General features: G+C 43.7%; 2 protein-coding genes across 2 annotated transcripts; one reads left to right on the top strand and one right to left on the bottom strand.

Annotated features, from left to right (window-relative positions):
- Positions 1-8147: 8147 nt before the first annotated feature.
- On the bottom strand, positions 8148-18633 carry LOC117443427 (galactose-specific lectin nattectin-like). Its single transcript, XM_034079412.2, has 7 exons — positions 18471-18633; positions 18202-18279; positions 12284-12397; positions 10133-10210; positions 9681-9832; positions 9466-9590; positions 8148-9375 (listed from the first exon to the last, which is right to left on the bottom strand). Exons 1-7 carry the CDS (start codon positions 18532-18534, stop codon positions 9189-9191), a joined length of 798 nt encoding a protein of 265 aa, XP_033935303.1. The 5' UTR covers positions 18535-18633; the 3' UTR covers positions 8148-9188.
- Positions 18634-22785: 4152 nt separating this feature from the next.
- On the top strand, positions 22786-24848 carry cebpb (CCAAT enhancer binding protein beta). The gene has a single exon (XM_034079411.2). It carries the CDS (start codon positions 22917-22919, stop codon positions 23745-23747), a length of 831 nt encoding a protein of 276 aa, XP_033935302.1. The 5' UTR covers positions 22786-22916; the 3' UTR covers positions 23748-24848.
- Positions 24849-26590: the final 1742 nt, after the last annotated feature.

Below are 26590 nucleotides of genomic sequence, written 5' to 3'. Positions count from 1 at the left end.
GAATATGTATTAAAAGACTGTTGGAGGATCTCTATTCTAGTGTCGGTTGTCATTACAGCGAAGGATACGCCAAAACTTGTGACGACATAGACAAAGCTTTTGAAGACAATTATATGGTACCTGTCCTTACAGCTAAACAAATCCTACGCCAGGTATTCAACAGACCACAAGAAGCACAAGAAGCCCCAGAAAGGATTACATTCAGAGCTAATAATGGAGAAACCGAAGAAGAAGCAAAGCAGATTATAATCGTTGCGGGTGAAAGGATAGAGAATTTGCATGTGATGTTAATGCAATTATCTGATATAAAAAATGCATTCGTATACTTCCTATACTTCCAGACTCCTAAACATCTACTCGGGCAGTGTGAATTGAACGATAAACCGATCACTGTCAATGAAACGCGGAGAGAAGCAGCAGTGCAAATCGTTAAGTCTATTACCTTGTATGCACTACGACATTAACTTGGTAAAATGTAATATGTTTTTTTATGAAAATGTGTTGAATGTTGTGTTTTCAATTAAACAACCATTACAAAATGAAAATGTGTTTTTTTTTTTGCTTTCATATATAGTAATAGTATTGTAAACGAAACATTTAAAGTGTATCATGTGCTCTCATTGTATGCTCTGTTTTTTAGATGTAATGCAAAGTGTAATTGTACAAATGTAGGCGCTGGTGTCCCCGGTGGTGGCTTCCCCCTTTGTGTGTCATGCTGTGCTCCCCCTGATTTGTGTTCCTTCGTGTGAGTGTGTAGTGATCACGGGTGCCTTAATTTACTTTGTTGGGATCCCTCTCACCCCTCGTCACCTCCATCCACTGGTAAGCCTCAGCATCCCTGAATTAAGAGTTCCCCCCCTTTATTTTCAGTGTGTATAATGATCTTATGGTGTTTTTAATGATATTTTAATGCCAGAAATAAAACATTTGATAAATTGGAACCACGTCTCCTGCCCCTCAGTATCACGAACCTGAGTACCTTGTTGGTACTTGGAATAATTATTTCCTTGGGTGCAATTCCCAAGGTGGCGTTGTCTGGCTTTTAATTGAATAGGATTTCAAACAAACACGCCCCACGTGCCGCCACAAACTGGCGTTGTCGGCAGGATTTACTGTTTGAGGGCCGAGGCGTGTGTTCCAATCTAATTTGTTTTCTCCTATTATGGCCATTGCTAAAAACTATTGTTAGGCAGGCAGTAATTGTTTTATATTGTGTTCAGAGGCAAAACAGCAGTTGGTTTCTTGTGGATCTGTAGTGAGTTACATTGTTTTCCTGTCCACATTCATAGCCTTTTCTCCACCTTTATTGGTAAAGGTGTAGCTATGGAGGGAGAAATGCAAGAATTGAGGGATTTAGTCGCTCAATTGAGAGCAGACAATGAGAGGATGCGGCATGAACAGGCTGCGGCCGTGCCTGGCCCTAGTGCTGCTCCTCTCCCTGCTGCTCTGCCACCTTCTGATCCTTCCAGTGCTAGTGCCCCTTTAGCGGAGAGACCGAAAATGTCCCATGTTTAGGGGGAGGTAGGTTTGAATGATTGGATTGATGAAATTCAGGTTTACATGAGAGCGCGCCGTTTGTCTGCCACCGATCAGGCCTTTTTCTTATTTGACCATCTTGAGGGAGACGCGCGGGACGAGATAAAATATCGTTCTAGTGCAGAGAGGGAAGCCCCAGATAAGATCATATCTGTGTTACAAGAGCTCTATGGCTGTTCTGAGTCCTATGTAGCCTTACAGGAAGCTTTCTTCTCTAGATGGCAGCAGGAGGGCGAGACCTTGCAGGAGTTCTCCCTGGCGTTGATGAGTCACATGATGTCAGTAAAGCAACGTGCACCTAATGACATGCAGAACGCTGAGGTTTCAATCGACCAATTTGTCGAGCATGTTATTGATGGTGCACTGCGTCGTGAGCTTAAGCAGGTTGTACGACGGCAGCCTACTGCTACGATACTTGAGGTCAGGGCGGAGGCAGTCCGGTGGGAACGGGAGGGTCTGCCAGTGGGTGGGAGTGCGCGGAGTCACTCTGTCCCTTCGATTCTTGGTCTTCAGTATGGAGTCAAAAGTGTTCCTCCGGTGGTGACTAGTTCACCTCCAGTATCTGAGTGGCGCGAGATGAGAGAGATGTTAGCAAGAGCAGCTAAACCAACTGACCCAAAGCATTTCCCATTTACAGAGCTCTCAGTCTCATCAGCGCAGTTGGCGCCCTCGTAGTGGCCCCGTAATCTGTAGACGTTGCCAGCAACCCGGTCATTTTGCCAAAGGGTGCAATGGGGTACTTACTGCTCCATGTGATCGGCCCTCTTCCCCTGCTCAACACTTTAGCAGGCAGAATCGCTCCAATCTACCATCGGAAAACTAGCGCCCGCCGAATTGCAGAGCCATAGTTCGGAGGGTGTAGTCCAGGGTTTCCGTTAGCCGGTAATTACCGGTTTTTAGCTGGTAAAATGTAATAAAAACCGGTAAATTCAAAACCTGCCGGTCAAAATGTCCGATGCTTCGATCGATTGGCCGCCGATCATTATCGGCCGATATTCCCTCTTAATAGTTTGATCGGTGCTCTCTATAAAGGCCGATCAGGAGAGCTGGATCTGATCGATATGGACAGAAACGCGAGTGAAGTATAACCGGACCCGAGAGAGGGATCAGATCAGCTGCTCCATAATCACCTGAAGCCCCGCCCACTGTTTAGCGAGCTGCATGAGAAACTGACGGGCTGTCAGGAGAGAGAGGGAGGGAGAGGGGAAAAGAGAGGATCTGTTTCGTGTTATTAATCAAAGTTAATTTTTGAATAATGTACTTCATCTACTACAAGTAGTTTCTTTGAATGGAATAATTATGTTGTTTGTGGAATAATTTATTGAAAGATGAATCTAAATTTTTCGATCTGTTACGATTATAAACTGAAGCAATATAAAAATGAGCCCCATTAACTGAGTTTTAAACATCAGCATATCCGGTCATAGTCCGGTAATTACCTGTCCGGACATTTGACCGGTGAGAAAAAATCCTAGCGGAAACCCTGGTCTAGTCACAGGCTCAGGGTTGGTTTCAGGGTTGGTTTCAGGCTATGCAGGAGAAGCCTCGAAGCTCATATCCTCCTGTCCCCACTTAGATGTGAACATGGGTGGAGTCAACATTCCTTGCTTGGTAGACACCGGGTCCATGGTGTCTACAGTCACTGAAAGTTTCTTATTCATACTGCTCTCAGGCTGCTGTGTGTATCTAGTGTATTCATACCCCTCACTGTTTATTCATCATTCACTTCATTCTATCTTTTATTCTGTAGATGGTGGACATTACTTTTCACTTCACTGCTTGTTGCACCTGGTTGGAAGCTAAACTGCATTTCGTTGGCTCAGTACCTGTAATATGTGCAATAACAATAAAGTTGAATCTAATCTTGAGCAGGAACAAATGTATTTACTTAGTACTAGGGGTGTAACGGTACACGTACCCGTACCGAAATTATTCGGTACGGGCCCTTCGGTTCGGTACACGTGTGTACCGAAGTGTACCGAACGAATATAACGTTAAACGTAAACAATTGAGAACGTGAACAACTTCTTGGAAGTAATCTCAGGTGCTGCGTCGCAGCATTCAGAGTAATTTCCTCACATTGGGCTCATCGCGTCATAGAGCGAGCAAGTCATTCCATTGGATGAGAGGGCATGCTATGAGAGCTGGTCAGAGGGATGCGTTCAAATTTAGTCAGTAATTTGAGGAACTGTCGAAAATTAATAGCGAACGCAGATAAAGTTGAGCTCGAAAATCCTCCAGCATCATTGAAGTTTGGGAACATTTTGGTTTCGCAGTTACGTACAAGGATGACGGACAAAGACAGGTGGACCAAACCAAAGCTGTTTGTCGGCATTGTTCAACTAAAATTGGTTATGCGGCTGGCAATACATCAAACTTGCACACTCTTGAAAAGGCATCACCCGAATGTGAATATCACCGGTACCAAAAGAAAAAAGACTGAAGTGCAAACCCAACTCCCGCTTGCATTTGAGCCTCCACCACTCGCAAAAAGTTCAGACTGAGCCAAAGCTATTACAAACGGCAAATATCCTTATGTTGCCATGGTAGCAAAGCGCTACCTGGCTGTATCTGCTGCCTCTGTCCCTAGCGAGAGGGTGTTCTCCACAGCAGGAGACATTGTTAGTGCCAGCAGATCTGCCCTTTCGGCAAGCAATGTGGAAAAGTTCATTTTTCTTTAAACAACATGAAAATACAATGACAAGCAAGTCCTAATGTCAAACTGGCTGCTTAGGTACAGTACAGTACAGTTCAAATACAGATAATTTCAGTTCATCGAAATGCTGCACCTTAATGTTCATTTGATTATATTTTGTATTTATTTGAGTGAATATTCATAGTTTAATAATAATTAAAAACCCAAAACTAATAGTTTATGTTTTGTGAGTACTTGTACAGTAAAGTTAAAATACAGATTATTTCAGTTCATCGAAATGCTGCACCTTAATGTTTATTTTTATATTTTGTATTTATTTGAGTGAATACATTATTAAAATACAGATTATTTCAGTTCATCGAAATGCTGCACCTTAATGTTTATTTTATTATATTTTGTATTTATTTGAGTGAATACATTATTCACAGTTTAATAATAATAAAAATATATATATATATATATGTTTTGTTTTGTGAAAAAAAATTCTGCTGTACCGAAAACGTACCGAACCGAACCGTGACCAAAAAACCGAGGTACGTACCGAACCGAAATGTTTGTGAACCGTTACACCCCTACTTAGTACATATCTGACATTAACGATTAAACACGTGTGTATTCTTTATAAATGCAAACCGAGTCAAGCCAAGAAGAAGAAGAAGAAGAAGAAGAAGAAGAAGAAGAAGAAGCCGACTCCGAGCTGTCCGACTCATGGATGTATAATAAGAACTGGATACAGCGTGGGAGGCAGGGCCTCATTAATTCCTATGAGAGTTGCTCAATGGCGCATGATGACAAAATGGCCCAACTTTTGAGAGAGCGAAACGTCACAGATTACCCGGCATGCCTGAGAAATACCCGTATGTGCACTCATAGAGCATGCGCGTTCATGACAGCATAGCACCGGATTTATATTATCGAGGCGGCAGTTAGCAGCTAGCGGCTAGCTAGTAAATTATGCTAAGTTACACATCAATCGTTATGTACTTTTATATTACGCTGACATCAGGATCTAGTGATATCCAAGCAACAGAGCTTCATTTAGCATGATACTTGTGTGGGTTGTACATGAAACCACTTGGTAATATATACAAATGTATATGTTGAAGCCTGTTATGATCAATTGTGAGTTAAAACTTTATCTAAAAAGTAAAGCTGATGATGGATTACTGTGGTGGAGGTAAAATAACAAAAGCCTATTTCTTTTTGAAATGTGATGGAGTAAAAGGATAGTAACTGTGATTATTCATGTTAAGTAGCCCACAAGTAACTAAAACTATTGCAAGTGCAATAAGAAGCTACCGGAACGTTAATCTACGTTGGTAATATTAACTTTATTTAGTACAAGATTTACATCATACAGCCCATGTAGTATAATATTTTACAAATGATGAATTACAGCAAACATGTGCAATATATCCATTATTACAGCTCCGTGGGCAGTAAGGCGATATGGTCCGTTGTTATTGTGCATCCATGGGTAAAGAGAAACGCATGTAGTGCTGAACACGTAACATGAACGTGCCGGGCGGCGCGGTCCCGTGGGTTAGATGCGCGTTCATAATGCCGAGGGAAATAACTCTCAGAATAACGTTATTAGCACATTTTTACAACTTGAGGAACGCATGTTTTTAATAAGGGCTATACAAACGTTCATACTGGGTAGTTTATTTAGTTTAAAAAAATTATCCAACGAGTTACAGACCACTCTTTCCCTATGAAAGTCAATGGGAAAAAGTGTTTCCGGGCCCAGCAACCTAAAGGAAGTGTAGTACCGCCGTTTGACCAGCACGAATATTCTCATCAGACTCCGGCACACTTCCTGGGGGCTTTTTGAGACCTTCCCCGGCTGCGATCGGCTATTCTCGTCTACTTTCGAGGCGAGCCGCAACTCGTCTCAAACAAGCCGAGTGTGAGCTGGCATATTAGCTTCTCATTTGATAAGGATAACAGCCAAGAGGTATAAACATGGAGCTGAAAGGAGATAAAACGCTCTGCACAGAGATAAAAAACCTACTCAAATATTTATATTTACCACAGTTATTGTTCAATATCTGCCTGGTGGAAGCATATCAGCAGCCGGGGCTTATAAACACTTAAATATAAGACACTTGATATACAAAAGTAAATAACGTGTTAAAATTCTTAAACTGAGTGAAGCTTAAGAAGTGTTTAGTTTGAAGTACATGTTTGTTTCTCTAACAGTTAAATGTGTATTTTATAACCATAGGGATATCAGTCCAGAGCAGAGGTTTAATAAGTATCAACAGAAGGTTACTCTCCTGCGTGTGCAATATTATTGTAAAAAGAACATATATATAACAATAAGGATGTTTGTTCTTACATGTGCTTGTTGGACGCGCAGTGAAGTTCCTGTTCATTGAACTGTTAAAGTGCAGGTGGTTAATTTCACTTGTTGAGTTTTGTCGTCTGTTCAGATGGATTTGATTTAGGTTCTCCTGAGAGAGTTGGTTGTGTACTTGTTGATGATCATCATTAGTATGCACAGGCTGCAGAAGTTAGTCTAAAGAAATGAAAAGAGTTGTTGTTGTTTGTTAGGATATCACGGTTCAGAGACATGATGTTGTTTCACTAAAGAGATCTCACTGTCCTGAAATTGACCCCAGATGGAAACCCGGCTCTGATCGTAACATCGGGCCATTCGTGAGGCATCTGAAGCCGTCGTATGACCGCCGGCGGAGTTTCTCAGGCTCCGGCAGCAACTTCATGAGCGGTGGCAAAATCTTTGGCATGCCAACAAATTGCCGAAGGACTTTGCGAAGGTTTATTTTTGTGTTGAATTCGTGTGTCCATGTTGCCCTTCGTAAGGCCAGCGTGAGGGCATCTTGTCAAATCGTGTCATCTTCATCTTTACTTTGTGTGATCATCGGAGCCATCGGGCATTTTTCGCCTCACGAAGACAAAAGGAAGGAAACAAGAAGCTGCCCGATTGTCGCAACACGACTACGTGAAGCCCTCGCCATGCCATCGTATTATAGTACGATGACATCGAGATGGGACCACGGTGTGCAATGTCTCCTTGCAGATCGCTTCTCTGGTTGTTTTATCGCACAACAAAATCATGTAAACAGATTATGTAAATAACCCAATTTGTGTTCTGTGAAACTGAAAAGGATATTACTTTGTTTTTGATACTTTCGTTGCATTTGTATGTCTTGAATGTAATTTAGGTTAACTTCCTGTTTTATTTAGATGCTTTTATTTTGAAGGCGAGTTTATGCTGTTGACAGGAAGTTGTTGTTGCTATGGAAACAACATGACGGAGAAAACGTAATATCTTCTACATATAAAGACGGAGAAAGTAAAGAACAATGTCTGAACATATCAGTACAGTATCAGAGTACTTTAACATCATTGTTTTTGTTGCTTTCGATGCAGTTGTTTGTCTTAAATGTAATGTAAACGTTGCCTTCGTTCTGTAGGCATCGTACTTGCTTCGGCTGTTGCCTGGCTGTTCGGGCCATCTTCGGGCTTTTGGCTCCCACATTGATGTGCTGATAGAGATAATGTCTCTGCTGTGTTCTGATCTGCTGCTCACTCTTCTCATTACTTCAACCCTTAAAGTCTAAACCATGTTGAAATATTATCATTACTGATGTCTTAAAGAGAAAACGAAAGGCGCGTTAAACTGATGATTCGTCCAGTCTGTGTTTTCATCATCCTGGAGTCGGTTGAATGTTGATGCTTTTCAGCTGCGACTCAATTTAGTAATTCATTTCAATCAAAGTAATAATTGTTTAACTTCATTTGAATTAGTTGTTATGCATATCCAAAATGTAAAACATCAACACATGTTACCGTTGTGTTTTTTGTTTTACACTTTCACTTTTTAAATGTTTAGAGTTACATCCAAATGAAATGACAAAAGAAGACAATACATGGATTACATGTTTACAGATGAGCGAGCTGTCGTAGCTCAAATAAAACAGTTCAGTCAAAAGATTTGAAAATACTTTACTTCACTAAAGTACACATCACTTCTCAAGTACTTAGTTCTTACTTCATAGCATGCACTGGACAACCTTAGTTAGTAGCTACTTAACACATACACATGTTTATAAAGAAAGTGAAGAGAATATGAAATGTGATGTTTAGTTAGAAATGAAACGCAGCAGTTCATTGAAGTGCTGCTGACACAAGATGTTCATTGACAGAAAGTAAACTAATAGCTACTAAAGGAATAATAACACAGTGTACAAAAACACTATCACCATGACATTCCTGCAATATTATGAAGAAGTCAAAAAGCTAAAAGCTGCGATGGTTATAATATTATACGTCATATCATTCGATTATTGTGACCGATGAATCCACGTCATTTTGCTGTTGGAGTTCGCAGGTGGAGCTCATTATCACATGTGTTTGAGTGAAATGCAAGCAATGGATATTATCGTTATGGGTTCATCTGCAGAAACCATTTCTCCATCATTTGAATGATTGATTTGTAAATGGTGATAATATGTAGAAGTGCTGTCACTATTACTCAGAGCCCAAAATGAAAATGTCACTTATTTTGTGCAGATCCAGTTCCATTATAGTTTGAAATAGAACTTCTGTTCTTAATCATTCAACACATTCAAGAAGCTGCATTTTAATGTTTGCATGGCTGTATATATTATTTATGTAAGAGCTTTATTAAAAAGCACGCAAGCTAAGCCCCTCCCCTTCAGACCGAACCCAACCATCCATTCACCACCACCAGGGTCAAGCTAAGCCCCTCCCCTTCAGACCGACCCCAACTATCCATTCACCACCACCAGGGTCAAGCTAAGCCCCTCCCCTTCAGACCAACCCCAACCATCCATTCACCACCACCAGGGTCAAGCTAAGCCCCTCCCCTTCAGACCGAACCATTCACCACCACCAGGGTCAAGCTAAGCCCCTCCCCTTCAGACCGAACCATTCACAAGCACCCTGCTCCACGTTCTGCATCCTGTACTGAGATATATAAACAGGCTGAGACTCAGCTGAGCTGCTTTCAGGTGCACAGTGAGTTAGGGTCTTCTGGTTTCTCACAGATACTTCTGTGAGGGACTTCACAGGATGCATCGTACCAACACTTCAGGTCCCTCGCTCCACCTCTCTCCCCCATCCTCGCACAATCCTCTTCCATAGTATTGTTCCCTTTATAGTTGTCTGGCTCTCCTTTGGACCAAAAATCCAATCTGAGGTTTGAGGAAGAGAAAGATGTGATTTAATCAAACTGATGACTTTGATATTGGAAATTTAAAAAAAAGTGTTTACAACAATCAAACCTCCTGTCCAGTGCTGAACCGTCTGTCCACAGCCATGCTCCCTCTGTCTCTGAGTCCGTCAGTCCGATCCAGAACTTGTCCTCATCTTCAGTCATATAACATCTCAATGTCTGCTCCAGGAATTTCTGGACAGCAAAAACAAATGAATAACTTCTCTGAGCTAACTAATGCAGGAACAAAGGGGTGAATGGCGACCCTGCAGCAGTGTGTTCTACCTGCTCCTCGCTGCTCTCGATCTGAACCAGATCTCCTCCTGTGCGTCTGCAGTCTGCTCCGCTCCGTGTCCAGGTTGCTTTAATGATGGAGAAATTATAGCATTTCCCTCCATGACGCTCCCAGCCGTCTGGGCACCTTTTACATGAGCCCCCTTTAAAGAGATCAGAGCAAGTCTTTAGTCAGACGACACACATCTGTGTTATGTGTGTGGCAATCTGTCACTTCGTCATCAGAAGGGCAAACATGTGAGAAAGTAAATCCATCACTGACGGTTTACTTCAGATAAGTCTCTGTTGTGGAAGAATATAAAAATGGTTTTACTTTGAACAGAACCTGAACAGAGATCAAAGCTCTTCCATGGTTCACGCAGTCGAGACACGAGGTGAATATTTAACAGAACAATATGAGTGTTCAACCATTTGAAAGAGATCTGGATGTGGACGAAGTTTACCTGTGAGGTTTTTCATCTCAGCGTCACGCTCATCTATCATCTTTTGGAGACGTTCTATGGTTTGGATGTTTTGATGAGCTGATTGATAAAAACGAGAAAGAAAAGTTTTTAAGAGTCTGTTCATTAAAGGAGAATCATTTCAACATATATAGTAATGTTATGGAGAAGTAGGTTCACATTGGAATGCCAAATAGATTGAAAACATGACATTGAAAATCGCGGATACAAGCGGCCGAGATGGGTTTTCTCCGCAGGGTGGCGGGCGTCTCCCTTAGGGATAAGGTGAGAAGTTCGGTCATCCGGGAGGTAGGGCTGTACCCGAATATTCGACTATTCGAATATTCGTTCGTTGGTCAACTATTCGGGTTTTAATTTCATTATTCGGATATTCGTTTTTTTATTTATTTTCAATTCAAATTTTTTCCTAAATGTATGCTATCAATAAAGGCGAATTTCCATATTCTTATACTATATTTATACTTTTGAATTGCACTGTTAAAATGCGGAAATATATACAATCTCAGCCTGTGCTCCTGACATCGCGTTCACTCAGTCACAAATGCAAACGGCACGCTTCACCTCGCTTCACCTCGTTTCACACACCTGAACACAAAATGCCGAAGACTTCAGCTGTGTGGGATCATTTTAAATTGGACGACGGTAAGAAGAAGGCAGTGTGCCAAATATGCGACAAGAAACTGGCCGACCACGGTGGCACAACAACTCTGAAAAGTCACCTGGATGCTGTAAGTAGTAGCCTAGCTTAGCTTAGCTTAGCTGTTGTCAAGTTGCCATGATGAAGCTGCTTTATCCGCCGTTTAAACAGTAACGTTACACATGATAAAATCGTGCACTTACTTTGCTTGGAAAATAGTTGCAAGCAAGCAACCGAATTGTTTTTTTATATTAGTTTTTCAATTTGATCCGAATAGTGAAAATAATAGGAGCAATGTGGGAACATCTGGGGCTAAGGCAATTATTGGCATACAGTTCGTTCATTTATTTTTCGTTCTTCATTTATTTTGTTAGGCCTACTGTTACGGCTATGTTATTAAAAGCATTGTTGTTATAACATAAATATGTGTTTTGTATCTTCAGGTTGTAAAACGTAATTTGGAACCAGATTTGGTCCCCAGGCGCTGCACTGCGGCTCGGTTAAATGCAGAGGACACATTTAGTTTTAATGTATGCGAGTACTGAGACAATAAATAAATATAAATCGTAATAGTATGCTCTGTCTGCACTTCTGCTTAACAGCATGTTGTCAGGTGTCTCGGAGCGTGTTATGAAATTTTTTTGTTAAAAAAAAAATAAAAATATTTCCGCACCGAATATTCGAGTATTCGCTGCTGATTACTACCGAATATCCGGAGCCCGAAAAGTGGTATTCGGGACAGCCCTACCGGGAGGGACTCGGAGTTGAGCCGCTCCTCCTTGGCGTCGAAAGGAGCCAGTTGAGGTGGTTCGGGCACCTAGTTAGGATGCCACCTGGAACACCTCCCTAGGGAGATTATATCTCTTTGCTGGCCTGGGAGCGCCTTGGGACCCCCCAGTCAGAGCTGGTTGATGAGGGAAAAGAAAGTTTGGGGCTCTCTGCTGGAACTGCTACCCCCGCGACCCGACCACGGATAAGCGGGAGAGGATGGATGGATGGACATTGAAAATTCTCCAAACTAATTTGACTGATTTTAAATTGAGAAAGGAAAATGAAAGCATCAGTTAATTACCACGAATCTGTTCAGATGAATTTAACTTCAAGCTGTTCTGTTACACATGCAGAGATCGCCTGAAGCCACCAGTTCTGAACAAGGTTCAAGGTTCTTTATATGTCATACGAACATAGCTATAGTTATGCCGATGATATTCTTAGGTCACTGGCTTCTCCAACAGAGCAACACAATAACACAGATACACATAAATATAGTGCAGGTAAATATTAAATAGTAAATATAAAATGAAAAATAGTTTTAAAAAAAAGTGAAATAGTGCAATAAGAGTCTATATGCTATATATGTATGATATATTAGATAAATAATGACTAAGTAGCAGATGAATGTTATGGATGTTGTTTCAGGAGTTTAACAGTCTGGATGGAAGAAACATCAGATTTACATCTCGTTCTTAATTCATTGAGTTTGAAAAGAAACTCACAGGTTACTCCGAGAATGACGAGAGAAGCTGCCAGGAGAACGCTGAGAACAACCAGAGCCGCTCTCTCTGAGGTGACTCTACATCGCGGAGCTGACTCAGACTGCTGCTGGGAACCTGTGGAGCACAGACAGAGACTCTGGATCACTTACACTCTGAACATGTTGGGAAATTAACGAAGACTTGAACGGACTACGTTTCATTAAAAAAAAGAAAAAAGAATGCTGATGAATATTTTACTCATATTTTGTTTTAATAGCACACTTTATTTGAAGAAGAAGAAGAAGAAGAAGAAGAAGAAGAAGAAGAAGAAGAAGAAGAAGAAGAAGAAGAAGAAGAAGAAGAAGAAGAAGAAGAAGAAGAAGAAGAAGAAGAAGAAGAAGAAGAAGAAGAAGAAGAAGAAGAAGAAGAAGAAGAAGAAGAAGAAGAAGAAGCGTTTTGAGGCTCGGCTATTACATATTTCTTTATTTGCACATTTAACTTTTTTATTAAGTTTTTTTATGAAATGTTTACGAAGGCAGTATGATCAAAAGTTAACTTTTAGTGAAGGAGTAAATCCTAATCCAAAGAAATGTCACAGTGTAGTAAAGTAGAAATTGTAAACACGTAGAATTAGTCGGAACAAAGAAATGTTGAGGAGCAAACCAGCCCAAGTCCTGACTAGTGGACGAGTCACTTTGTGTTCGTGTCCTGTTTTAAGGACGTTGTAAAGAAGCTGTTAAAGTCAAACCCCATTTCACAGGTTCACACGAGCTACATCCGCTTTCAGAGTTTCCTTTGTTGGACATGTTAGAGCCAATCGTTTTTCAAAATGTTATGAATGCAGTCCATAAATCAGAAACATACTGTCGCCAGAAAAACCTAAATATATTCCAATATGGACAAAGTTGTAAAAATGGACCTAATAAAGTGACCACGTAATTATCACAGTTAATTAGCTGAATTAAGATTATATGTTTTTATCACTAGTTTATTTTAAACGTTGAAAAGTGCAAGTCGGGCATTATCTAACGTTTATTTGTTCTCAGTAGAAATCGAAGTATAGTTAAATTAAAATAAAATGGTCAGAGAGGCTCCATCGTCTCTTCTGCCCTTATCAGCAGATGTACCCATGTTATACATTGGCAAAGGTCAGAGGAAGTCCCAGGGAGGTCTTCCTCAGATATAATACAGTTAGTCTAAAGCTAGTGGTTCATATCCAGCTAAGAAACGATAAGGATGTTGGTGTGTTAGTTAAAGTAAAGAAATGTATGTGCGCTCATGTGCAGACGTATATATAGTTTGTTAACCCTTAGATGCATAAGTGGGTCTTTTTGGACCCGGTGAGGTGGTTTTCTTGAAGTATCTTTGTAATTACATTTTCTTATCATTTCATATTCCAGCTATTCCTCAAAAAACATGTTTTGGATATCATGCCATTCAAATTCTTAATTTACATTTTAAGAAATTGTAGTGTTTGTATTTCTACCCCAAGCTTCCACAAGTGGGTCAAAAATGACCCGCATGCATTTTCTATGGAATCTTTTCTTTTTTTTTTTAATGTAAACAAAATGTCTAAAATTAAAAATAGTGAAAAATTAAATATTAAATATTTCTAGCGTGAACCAAAATATATAAGTGATTTGTCTTCACCAAAATGGCATAAAAACACATAATTCTAATACGGGTCCTTTTTGACCCACTTATTTAGAGTTTAGGGTCCAGTCACTCGGGCATCGAAGGGTTAAGTGGATCATTCATATCCTGCAAGACTCCTAAAGACGCCATGAGATGATGACCTTTCGACATCTGGAACATGTCCAAGTTTAGGAGACCTGACAATGTGTGCGTTAAACATGTTATAAACTAAATAATAATGATTAATCTCAACTGTGTCTGTATTTGTGTTTTATTGATTCCTCTCTGTTTCGTTCTTTCCTGTTGTGAGGGTTGATTTGCCTCAACATAACAATTAGAGATGTTATGTTATGGAAGCAAAGAGCCCAGCCTTTTTTCTGCGTGATCTTGTTTTGAGGAACTTTTGAAGACGCTGTGACGTAAGTAAAACCACATTTCACAACTTCACGCCCTGGGGACCGTTTCTCACTCAATCCTTTGAGCCATTTTCTTTTACATTATTCTTGTCTGACTGTCCTTCAATACTTCAATACACTTTATTGATGTTATTATTCATCGCCCAGGGAGTCTCTTCTCAGACATACAGATGAAATTATTGAAATGTTCACACAGCGACTGAACACAGCACGAAGACACAAATAGAAACAGGAAACAACCAAGAAATGACCAACATTTATGTTGAAATGATTTGGTCATGGTCAGTTCCTTCTTTTTCTCTAAACATGTTTTTAATCAGTTCATTGTGCAGTCAATTACTCAACCAACAAAGTCCTCTCTTTATTAAGTGAGACATGTTTTTATTTCTATTTTACAAAAGTATAAAATGTTGCTATAACTGATTTTAATTCTTAAAGATCAGATGAACATTTAAACTCAGGCGTGACAGCAATGAGAATGAAACACAAATGACATCTTAATATTTACCTCAAAGCTACTATAGTCTTTACACATTGGCCCTTAAAATGACTCCTTAACCTTCCACACACAGTAGCATTTACTTCACTACATTAAAATATTCCAGAAGGTTTCTGAAATGAAGCTCAGCGTAAGTTCAACCAGGAAGTCCGTCTTTACTCTTCATTTACTATTCCCATGTTACTACTCTCTCTCCTCTCAATAAGTGATCGGGGGCTTCACTCCCTAGCTTAACCAATCACTTTGCTCTATTCTCACAAGCCTATCATAGCGCTCCGCAAACCCTTTTTAAATCTGCTCTCCCCCCTCTGACAGCTGTAATTTCAGGTGACTCGACGCAACCCTCCTTCCCCCCTTTTCACCTCCTGTCCCTCTGAATCCAGGGTCAAGCTAAGCCCCTCCCCTTCAGACCGACCCCAACCATCCATTCACCACCACCAGGGTAAAGCTAAGCCCCTCCCCTCCAGACTGACCCCAACTATCCATTCACCACCACCAGGGTCAAGCTAAGCCACTCCCCTTCAGACCGAACCCAACTATCCATTCACCACCACCAGGGTCAAGCTAAGCCACTCCCCTTCAGACCGACCCCAACTATCCATTCAACACCACCAGGGTCAAGCTAAGCCCCTCCCCTTCAGACCGAACCCAACTATCCATTCACCACCACCAGGGTCAAGCTAAGCCACTCCCCTTCAGACTGACCCCAACTATCCATTCACCACCACCAGGGTCAAGCTAAGCCCCTCCCCTTCAGACCGACCCCAACTATTCATTCACCACCACCAGGGTCAAGCTAAGCCCCTCCCCTTCAGACCGACCCCAACTATCCATTCACCACCACCAGGGTCAAGCTAAGCCCCTCCCCTTCAGACTGAACCATTCACCACCACCAGGGTCAAGCTAAGCCACTCCCCTTCAGACCGAACCCAACTATCCATTCACCACCACCAGGGTCAAGCTAAGCCCCTCCCCTTCAGACCGAACCCAACCTTCCATTCAACACCACCAGGGTCAAGCTAAGCCCCTCCCCTTCAGACCGAACCCAACCTTCCATTCACCACCACCAGGGTCAAGCTAAGCCCCTCCCCTTCAGACTGAACCATTCACCACCACCAGGGTCAAGCTAAGCCCCTCCCCTTCAGACCGACCCCAACTATCCATTCACCACCACCAGGGTCAAGCTAAGCCCCTCCCCTTCAGACCGACCCCAACTATCCATTCACCACCCCCAGGGTCAAGCTAAGCCCCTCCCCTTCAGACCGAACAATTCACCACCACCAGGGTCAAGCTAAGCCCCTCCCCTCCAGACTGACCCCAACCATCCATTCACCACCACCAGGGTCAAGCTAAGCCACTCCCCTTCAGACCGAACCCAACTATCCATTCACCACCACCAGGGTCAAGCTAAGCCACTCCCCTTCAGACCGAACCCAACTATCCATTCACCACCACCAGGGTCAAGCGAAGCCACTCCCCTTCAGACTGACCCCAACTATCCATTCACCACCACCAGGGTCAAGCTAAGTCCCTCCCCTTCAGACCGAACCCAACCATCCATTCACCACCACCAAGGTCAAGCTAAGCCACTCCCCTTCAGACCGACCCCAACTATCCATTCACCACCACCAGGGTCAAGCTAAGCCCCTCCCCTTCAGACCGACCCAACTATCCATTCACCACCACCAGGGTCAAGCTAAGCCCCTCCCCTTCAGACCGAACCCAACCATCCATTCACCACTACCAGGGTCAAGCTAAGCCCCTCCCCTTCAGACCGACCCCAACTATCCATTCACCACCACCAGGGTCAAGCTAAGCCCCTCCCCTTCAGACCGACCCAACTATCCATTCACCACCACCAGGGTCAAGCTAAGCCCCTCCCCTTCAGACCGAACCCAACCATCCATTCACCACCACCAGGGTCAAGCTAAGCCCCTCCCCTTCAGGCCGAACCATTCACCACCACCAGCGTTAAGCTAAGCCCCTCCCCTTCAGACTGACCCCAACTATCCATTCACCACCACCAGGGTCAAGCTAAGCCCCTCCCCTTCAGACCGAACCCAACCATCCATTCACCACCACCAAGGTCAAGCTAAGCCCCTCCCCTTCAGGCCGAACCATTCACCACCACCAGCGTTAAGCTAAGCCCCTCCCCTTCAGACTGACCCCAACCATCCATTCACCACCACCAGGGTCAAGCTAAGCCACTCCCCTTCAGACCGAACCCAACTATCCATTCACCACCACCAGGGTCAAGCTAAGCCACTCCCCCTCAGACCGAACCCAACTATCCATTCACCACCACCAGGGTCAAGCGAAGCCACTCCCCTTCAGACTGACCCCAACTATCCATTCACCACCACCAGGGTCAAGCTAAGCCCCTCCCCTTCAGACCGACCCAACTATCCATTCACCACCACCAGGGTCAAGCTAAGCCCCTCCCCTTCAGACCGAACCCAACCATCCATTCACCACCACCAGGGTCAAGCTAAGCCCCTCCCCTTCAGGCCGAACCATTCACCACCACCAGCGTTAAGCTAAGCCCCTCCCCTTCAGACTGACCCCAACTATCCATTCACCACCACCAGGGTCAAGCTAAGCCCCTCCCCTTCAGACCGAACCATTCACCACCACCAGGGTTAAGCTAAGCCCCTCCCCTTCAGACTGACCCCAACTATCCATTCACCACCACCAGGCTCAAGCTAAGCCCCTCCCCTTCAGACCGAACCCAACTATCCATTCACCACCACCATGGTCAAGCTAAGCCCCTCCCCTTCAGACCGACCCCAACTATCCATTCGCCACCACTATGGTCAAGCTAAGCCCCTCCCCTTCAGACCGAACCATTCACCACCACCAGGGTCAAGCTAAGCCCTTCCCCTTCAGACCGAACCCAACTATCCATTCACCACCACCAGGGTCTAGACCCCGGGGGGTTTCATCTGATCGGTTCTCCCCTCCCGAAAGATACTCCCGCACAACGGGGCCTAATCGCCAAAATCACCTTTACATTAATTTGTGTATCTCTGCAATAAATATGTGTTCCTACATCAAAACCGTCTCTGCTGATTGAAATGACACATCAGGAAGCAAAAGTTTAAAGACACATTTCCTGAAATACTTTAAATGAATGTTATTTATTTTTTCTGGAATATATATTTTTGCTCACAATACAATCTATCTTAAGAATCAAGTTGCCATTCTTTAGGTTTTATTTATATAGATATCCATTTCTTTGTTTTAGTTTCCAAGACTGAGCACTCACATAACTTGGATTGATCCATTCACATGTTTTGTTGTTGTATGTTCTTGATGGCCTCCTGACTCCACGGACTGGAGGTTACTTTCCTGTTCTCTTTTGTGATGTATTAATATGTGTTATCACTCACCAGGAAGCTCTGTGGATGGCTGCTTCTCCAAGATCCTGACTGCAGAGTAGGTGGTGTCTGCCGCTGAGGATGCACTGCCTGCAACCGAACAACACTTTCTGTTCAATGAGCTCTGATGTACTCACTGCTGAGTATACATGTCACTCAAACTGCAGAAACACATGCGTCTTTTAAGTTCTTAAAACTCCTTGAAAAAGCTCTGGTAGCTTATTTAGTAATGTACAGAAATATAGATAGATGGATAGATGAATGAACATATTTTGACTCACCATTATTGTTTCCCTTGTCTCTTTTGAACTTTACATCAGAGTACAAAACTTCAGCTTCAGGCATTTTATCGCTGTGATCATCACGTCTTTAAAAGGGAACTAAAGGAACCCTTCACTGCACGCTGCCAAATTAAGAAAAAGCTAGGGGAGGGCTTTATACAGAGTTCCTCAAAATCTAACTATTTTGTAAATGAGTTATTGGCTTGTATTTTTACTGCCAGTTAAATAAATAAATGATTTGATTTGAATTGTTTAGTCAAGATAACTTCAGTAAAATTATATTTGTGAACATTTTTGTCAATTTATTTGGATTTCTTCACAAATACAAAGAAAAAAAGGAAAAACTAAATATAAGAATATAATGAAATAATACAAAATATTAAAAATAATTAAGCAACTATCCATCCATCCATCCATCTTCTCTCCGTCGCGGGGGTAGCAGTTCCAGCAGAGAGCCCCAAACTTCCTTTTCCCACATCAACCAGCTCTGACTGGGGGATCCCAAGGCGCTCCCAGGCCAGCGAAGAGATATAATCCCTCCACCTGGTCCTAGGTCTACCCCTTGGTCTCTTCCCAGCTGGACGTGCCTGGAACACCTCCCTAGGGAGGCGCCCAGGTGGCATCCTAACTAGGTTCCCGAACCACCTCAACTGGCTCCTTTCGACGCGAAGGAGGAGCGGCTCAACTCCGAGTCCCTCCCTGATGACCGAACTTCTCACCTTATCCCTAAGGGACACGCCAGCCACCCTGCGGAGGAAACCCATCTCGGCCGCTGGTATCCGCGATCTCGTTCTTTCGGTCATGAAAGGTTTAGGTAATTACGGTAATGTGTTTTGACCGGTGGTTAATGTTAGCTAGCATCGAAGCTAATGGAGGCTAACTGCCACCTGTTGCCATAGCTACAGCTGATCAGAGAAAAGTTTAATCAAATCTAAGTTTATTTATAAGATTCAATATAAAAAACATGGTTGTCTCAGTGGGGTTTGCATTATTAACAAACATATAACAATACATGATAAAATGACAAGATAGAATGTAGTATACAAATAAAATACAACAAAAAATCAATTAAAATACAATAAAAACAACAACATGTAGGACTCAGGAGGACAGACATGGGGTGATCTTAAACCAGCTTTAACTATATGCATTTTTAAAGAGCTTTAATAAAAGCATCATGTTACCAAAGTCACGTGAATTCATCATATTCTCAATAATGCTTAAAGTTATGAGTTTAATGTTGACCTTGTGTTGATGTCTGCAGATCACCACTAGATGTCAGTGTGTGTGTGTGTGTGTGTGTGTGTGTGTGTGTGTGTGTGTGTGTGTGTGTGTGTGTGTGTGTGTGTGTGTGTGTGTGTGTGTGTGTGTGTGTGTGTGTGTGTGTGTGTGTGTGTGTGTGTGTGTGTGTGTGTGTGCGCGCGCGTGCGTGCGTGTGTGCGTGTTATACTCCGGTTTGAAAACTGTGGTTGAATTGGGTTGAATTATGTTATGTTAGCGCCAGAAACATATCACACTGCGTGTCTTTGCAAGAAAATAATTATGATCACTTTCATTAGGTTTTGGGTTTAATTCAAATGTAAAGCATCTGGGGTCAATTTGGGAGAATGCATCAACATGTGTGTCTTAAACTCAGAAAGGAGGTTTGAATTTGTGTAAATGAGGTTTATTGACCGTTCACTGAAAAGAAGAGTAACTTTTAATCTGAATAATAATAATCTGTACACAGATCTGAGTGATTATTTATACGATATGCTTTATGAACAGAAGCTGCTCCGTTGAGAGGACGACAACACAAGGGTGAGTATATTATTATTAATACTACAGTGTTACTAAAAGTTGTGCATTTAAAATCCTACCAAAGTAGAAGTATTCATAGCCTATACGGTAAGTATTTAATGGTCCTTTTCAGAAAGAAAAAAATTACATAATTGTACATGATTATTACTTAAATAGTTTTTTACCAAGTTTTGCGTTCTCATGATATAGTTTTTACTAAGTTATAGGCCTACGTGAGATACACGGGTCATTTTACAATAATTGTTCCTTTCGTGAGATATGCTAGTTGTACTAATGTCCCCTTTTGTGAGGTAGGTTGCCCCCCCCCCAGTGGTATTCTTCCATAAAGTCTGTGTGCATCTCCTCAGGTTCACGTACTGAGTTCAGTTGAGTGAAGTATCTGTTGTATTTTTCCATCACTGTAGTTACTGAGATGTGCCTGCAGGGGGCGTGAGAGCACATGTTTTCATCAGATGCAGTTTTTGCCTCACACTGCTGCTGGTTTGTATTTTCACTTTTTATTCGTGTTGAGTTTCATTATAAGGAAAATAATCACAAGTTGCATTTCCACTTTTTATTCTGCCGCTGCTCCGCAAACACAACAAAACATAACTGTCAGAAAAGCACCGTGAAAAACTCTTTAAAGTAGAGACACTACATACTGATATACACCTGAACATCAGCAGGAGAGGACTCTTTAAAGTAGAGACACTACATACTGATATACACCTGAACATCAGCAGGAGAGGACTCTTTAAAGTAGAGACACTACCTACTGATATACACCTGAACATCAGCAGGAGAGGACTCTTTAAAGTAGAGACACTACATACTGATATACACCTGAACATCAGCAGGAGAGGACTCTTTAAAGTAGAGACACTACATACTGATATACACCTGAACATCAGCAGGAGAGGACTCTTTAAAGTAGAGACACTACATACTGATATACACCTGAACATCAGCAGGAGAGGACTCTTTAAAGTAGAGACACTACATACTGATATACACCAGAACATCAGCAGGAGAGGACTCTTTAAAGTAGAGACACTACATACTGATATACACCTGAACATCAGCAGGAGAGGACTCTTTAAAGTAGAGACACTACATACTGATATACACCTGAACATCAGCAGGAGATGACTCTTTAAAGTAGAGACACTACATACTGATATACACCTGAACATCAGCAGGAGAGGACTCTTTAAAGTAGAGACACTACATACTGATATACACCTGAACATCAGCAGGAGAGGACTCTTTAAAGTAGAGACACTACATACTGATATACACCTGAACTTCAGCAGGAGAGGACTCTTTAAAGTAGAGACACTACCTACTGATATACACCTGAACATCAGCAGGAGAGGACTCTTTAAAGTAGAGACACTACATACTGATATACACCTGAACATCAGGAGGTGAGGACTCTTTAAAGTAGAGACACTACATACTGATATACACCTGAACATCAGCAGGAGAGAACTCTTTAAAGTAGAGACACTACCTACTGATATACACCTGAACATCAGGAGGTGAGGACTCTTTAAAGTAGAGACACTACATACTGATATACACCTGAACATCAGCAGGAGAGGACTCTTTAAAGTAGAGACACTACATACTGATATACACCTGAACATCAGCAGGAGAGGACTCTTTAAAGTAGAGGCACTACATACTGATATACACCTGAACATCAGGAGGTGAGGACTCTTTAAAGTAGAGACACTACATACTGATATACACCCGAACATCAGGAGGTGAGGACTCTTTAAAGTAGAGACACTACATACTGATATACACCTGAACATCAGCAGGAGAGGACTCTTTAAAGTAGAGACACTACATACTGATATACACCTGAACATCAGCAGGAGAGGACTCTTTAAAGTAGAGACACTACATACTGATATACACCTGAACATCAGCAGGAGAGGACTCTTTAAAGTAGAGACACTACATACTGATATACACCTGAACATCCGCAGGAGAGGACTCTTTAAAGTAGAGACACTACATACTGATATACACCTGAACATCAGCAGGAGAGGACTCTTTAAAGTAGAGACACTACATACTGATATACACCTGAACATCAGCAGGAGAGGACTCTTTAAAGTAGAGACACTACACACTGATATACACCTGAACATTAGCATTAGTTACTTTGCACATTCAAATTATACAAAATATAAATCAACCAAAGTAAAGTTTTGAATGCAGGAGTTTTACTTGTCACAAAGTATTTCTGCACAGTAGTATAAATACTTTAGGATCTGAGTTCTCCCTCAACTTCTGCTTGTACTTCTATTTGGAGTATAGTAACACTGAGCAAACTGTAGCCTATTATATATATGTGTACTTTAACTTGAGGGAAACCTTGAGCTGTAACGGAGTATTTCTAACTTGTATTTAACTTTTATTTCGGATCGAGTCATTTTGTCTCTCCGCCGCGTCACGCACCTGCCCAGCTTTAAGCCCCGCCTCCCCTCCATATCTAATAAAACCCCCAGAGACCGGAAGACCTGTCACTGTGAGCCGAGCCTCCTCAGAACTACTTTCTCACACGGAGGGGATTTAAAACCACATCACACCCCCTCCCCAAAACACCGCGAGCGTCTCCGCGGACGCTCCTGCTCTTAGTGCGCGTGCAGCTCCATGGAAGTGGCCGGATTCTACGACGAGGAGGGCGGCTTCCGCAGAGACCCCCCCCAGCAAACTCCCCTGCACCCCGGCCCCTGGAGGCTCGGAGACCCGATGACGGAGCTCGAGGAGCGAGAGAGAGCCATCGACTTCAGCGCGTACCTGGAGCAGCAGAACCAGAACCAGCAGAACCAGAACCAGCCGAACCAGAACCAGCAGGACGTGTTCTCAGACTTCCTGCTGGAGAACAAGATCAAGAGGGGGGTCTCGGCTCTGCACAAGAACTACTCCCTGCTGAACCAGCTGGAGGACCCCCTGCGGGACCCTCAGCATTACGCGCACATCGGGTACGCGGAGCTGCAGGACACGCGCATGGATAGCGTGCTGAACCCCGCGAGCCGGTACCGAGAGGACAGCCGCGAGGACGGGAAGATGGAAAACGGGTCTTCGGGGTTCGATATGCGGTCCTACATCCACTACCAGCAGTCCGCCAGCGGCAGCATGGGGAACCTCTCCAGCGGGTCCTCCTCCTCCTCCTCCACCTGCTCCAGCCCCACCAGAACCGCTCAGAGTTCGGCTGCAGGGGGCGGGGAGGTGTCCAGCAGCATGAAACCCAACAAGAAGAAGCGGCTGGACAAGGACAGCGACGAGTACCGGGTCCGGAGGGAGAGGAACAACCTGGCCGTGCGGAAGAGCAGAGACAAAGCCAAGATCCGTAATCTGGAGACGCAGCACAAAGTCCTGGAGCTCGCGGCGGAGAACGACCGGCTGCAGAAGCGCGTGGAGCAGCTGTCGCGCGAGCTCGGCACCCTGAGGAACCTGCTGTCCGCCACCGGGACCTGCTAGAACCGGGACCGGGACTCGCCGGGACTCTAGAGACACGGTACACGGGTTTTACACGGACACTATGGATGGGACGCATGGATTATTGCGCACGGATTATTATTGCGCAATCCTTCTCTGACTGTTCACATGTTCTCCTCAGATGTCATGTCGTGTGTGTGTGTGTGTGTGTGTGTGTGTGTGTGTGTGTGTGTGTGTGTGTGTGTGTGTGTGTGTGTGTGTGTGTGTGTGTGTGTGTGTGTGTGTGTGTGTGTGTGTGTGCGTGCGTGCGTGCGTGCGTGCGCGTGCGTGCGTGCACCCTGTTTTAGTTGTCTTAACATGTGTGCGTGTTGAGGCATCTGGAGGGGCAGAAACTGGACTCGAGCCGCGTCATGGTTACATTTGAAGTGCATGGAAATCAGGTTATTGCGCAATCCTCTCCTCAGATTGTCCACATGTCTCCTCAGATGTCTCCTCAGATGTCTTGTGTGCTTGTTCGTGGCCATACATGCAGGATTTTATAAATACCGAGGTCCCAAATCGACCTGTGATAGGGGGGGTTTTGGGGGCATGCACCCTCTAATGTTGTTGTTCTTAACATGTGTGCTTTTTGAGACGTTTGGACGGGGCGAGAGGGGAATGAAATGTCAGTGTGCAGCCTCGTCACTCGACTTGAAGAAGCGATGCATCGACACCGGGTAAATGTCCCACTGAGGGATCCACGGTACAACCCGGATGTGCAGGGACTGATCCCAACATGTGTGAAATCAATGTTTAATTGTAAGTAGCGGTACAAATGCACACTACAGACACATTCCTTCACCCGGTGACGGCTCTGCGGCCGTAAAGCAACCGGCTGCTCCTCCCGGGCCGCACCTGACATCCATATGACTCTACCGCCTTGCGAGCACCCGGAAAGAGTGCACGGACCTCGGTGTGTGTGCTCAGTGTCTCCGTGCTTCTCTTGTATCTGGAGCAGTGTGTGTCGGGGGGAGCTTGTGCTGCAGTGGAATGATGCAACTCTCTGTAATAGTGTTGGCAATGAATGAAATAAGTCTTAATTATTTAATATTAGAAGCGGGAAGGGGGGGGGGTGCTGTGATTGTACTTGATATTTTATTGAATTAAACAGATTTATACTTTTGTCTAAAAAAACAGTTTTGTTTGCAATTTCTTCTTTTCTGAGGTTTTCTGAAGCAGCCGGGAGGAGGCGACTTCAAATCAAGTTTTATTTATAAAGGATGTTCGGTGTTTGAGCCAAAGGGCTGCATACAATACAAACAGCCTCGAGACGCTTTACAGCAAATACTACAACACACATTGTTCAGAATATCAGTATGAGAAACACCCTCTGTCCTAAACCCTCTGTCCTCAGACCCTCTGTCCTCAGACCCTGTGTCCTTAGACCCTCTATCCTTAGACCCTCTGTCCTTAGACCCTCTATCCTTAGACCCTGTGTCCTTAGACCCTATATCCTTAGACCCTCCTTAGACCCTCTGTCCTTAGACCCTCTATCATTAGACCCTCTGTCCTCAGATCCTCTGTCCTTAGACCCTGTGTCCTTAGACCCTCTATCTTAGACCCTCTGTCCTTAGACCCTCTATCCTTAGACCCTGTGTCCTTAGACCCTATATCCTTAGACCCTCCTTAGGCCCTCTGTCCTGAGACCCTCTGTCCTTAGACCCTCTGTCCTTAGACCCTCTGTCCTCAGACCCTCTGTCCTTAGACCCTCTGTCCTCAGACCCTCTGTCCTTAGACCCTCTATCCTTAGACCCTCTGTCCTTAGACCCTCTGTCCTCAGACCCTCTGTCCTTAGACCCTCTGTCCTCAGACCCTCTGTCCTTAGACCCTCTGTCCTTAGACTTCGGGTGTGAAACACGACACATTGCAGATGGAACACGTCTCGACAGTAAGGTGGAGTTCACATGTTGTGATTTAGGATAAAGCCATTACACTGACATCAACACGCTGGAGCGATGTGAGGCGATGTGAGGCGACGTGAGGCGACGTGAGGCGACGTGAGGCGATGTGAGGCGATGTGAGGGCGTGGAGGGATTTCATCAGCAAGATGAGAGCAGAGTCTGCAGATGATTTGATATTCTAGTCGTGAAAAAGTGAAACAGATCCCAGTGCTGAGACTCCCCGTCAGAGCAGACCTGCTGCTCCTCCGTGTTCCAGATCAGAGCGGTCCTCTTGAGACAGAACGCAACATGGACCCGAGACAAACTGGTGGACATCTTTCACCGTGTCTCCACATTTCAGATCACCTTCTGACTTCAAATCCTCCGTCTGACCGTTTCTTGTTAATAATAATAATAATAATTCCTTATATTTATTATATTCCAGATGCTCAAAGTGCTTTACAGATACACACATTACACATATCATACATGCAATGGTCACTGTGGACAATACCCACAGGAGCAAGTTCGGGTGAAGTGTCTTGCCCAAGGACACACCGGCCTGACGCAGTGGCTGCAGGAGCGGGTTTCGAACTGGAGTTCCCCAGCACCCCCCTTGATCTGATGATCGGATGCACAGACCACTGCGCCACCTGTCCCGTTAATCGACTTATTGTGCGTCTAGTTTTCATTCTTTCATGTTGTTACGACACGGCAGACACCGAGCCTCCTCTGTTGCTGAACGTATAACACGAGGATGATTGAAATAGTGTTTTTCTAAAACGCCCAACTGCTTCCAGACGAGTGGGACACCGCTCCTCTGCCGACTCACTGAGTGGCACACAAGCCCTGAGACACATGTCTGCTGATCCATTTCCCTTCTGGAAATAGCGAGCGATGTCCGCAGTCTATCGGACAATTCATCGATCGTACAATTCATCTATCGGACAATCCATCGATCAGAAC

Source organism: Pseudochaenichthys georgianus, unplaced genomic scaffold, assembly GCF_902827115.2.
Source record: "Pseudochaenichthys georgianus unplaced genomic scaffold, fPseGeo1.2 scaffold_610_arrow_ctg1, whole genome shotgun sequence".
NCBI lineage: Eukaryota > Metazoa > Chordata > Actinopteri > Perciformes > Channichthyidae > Pseudochaenichthys > Pseudochaenichthys georgianus.
Note: the sequence above shows the minus strand (reverse complement) of the source record. Positions and strands in the feature narration are given on the sequence as shown.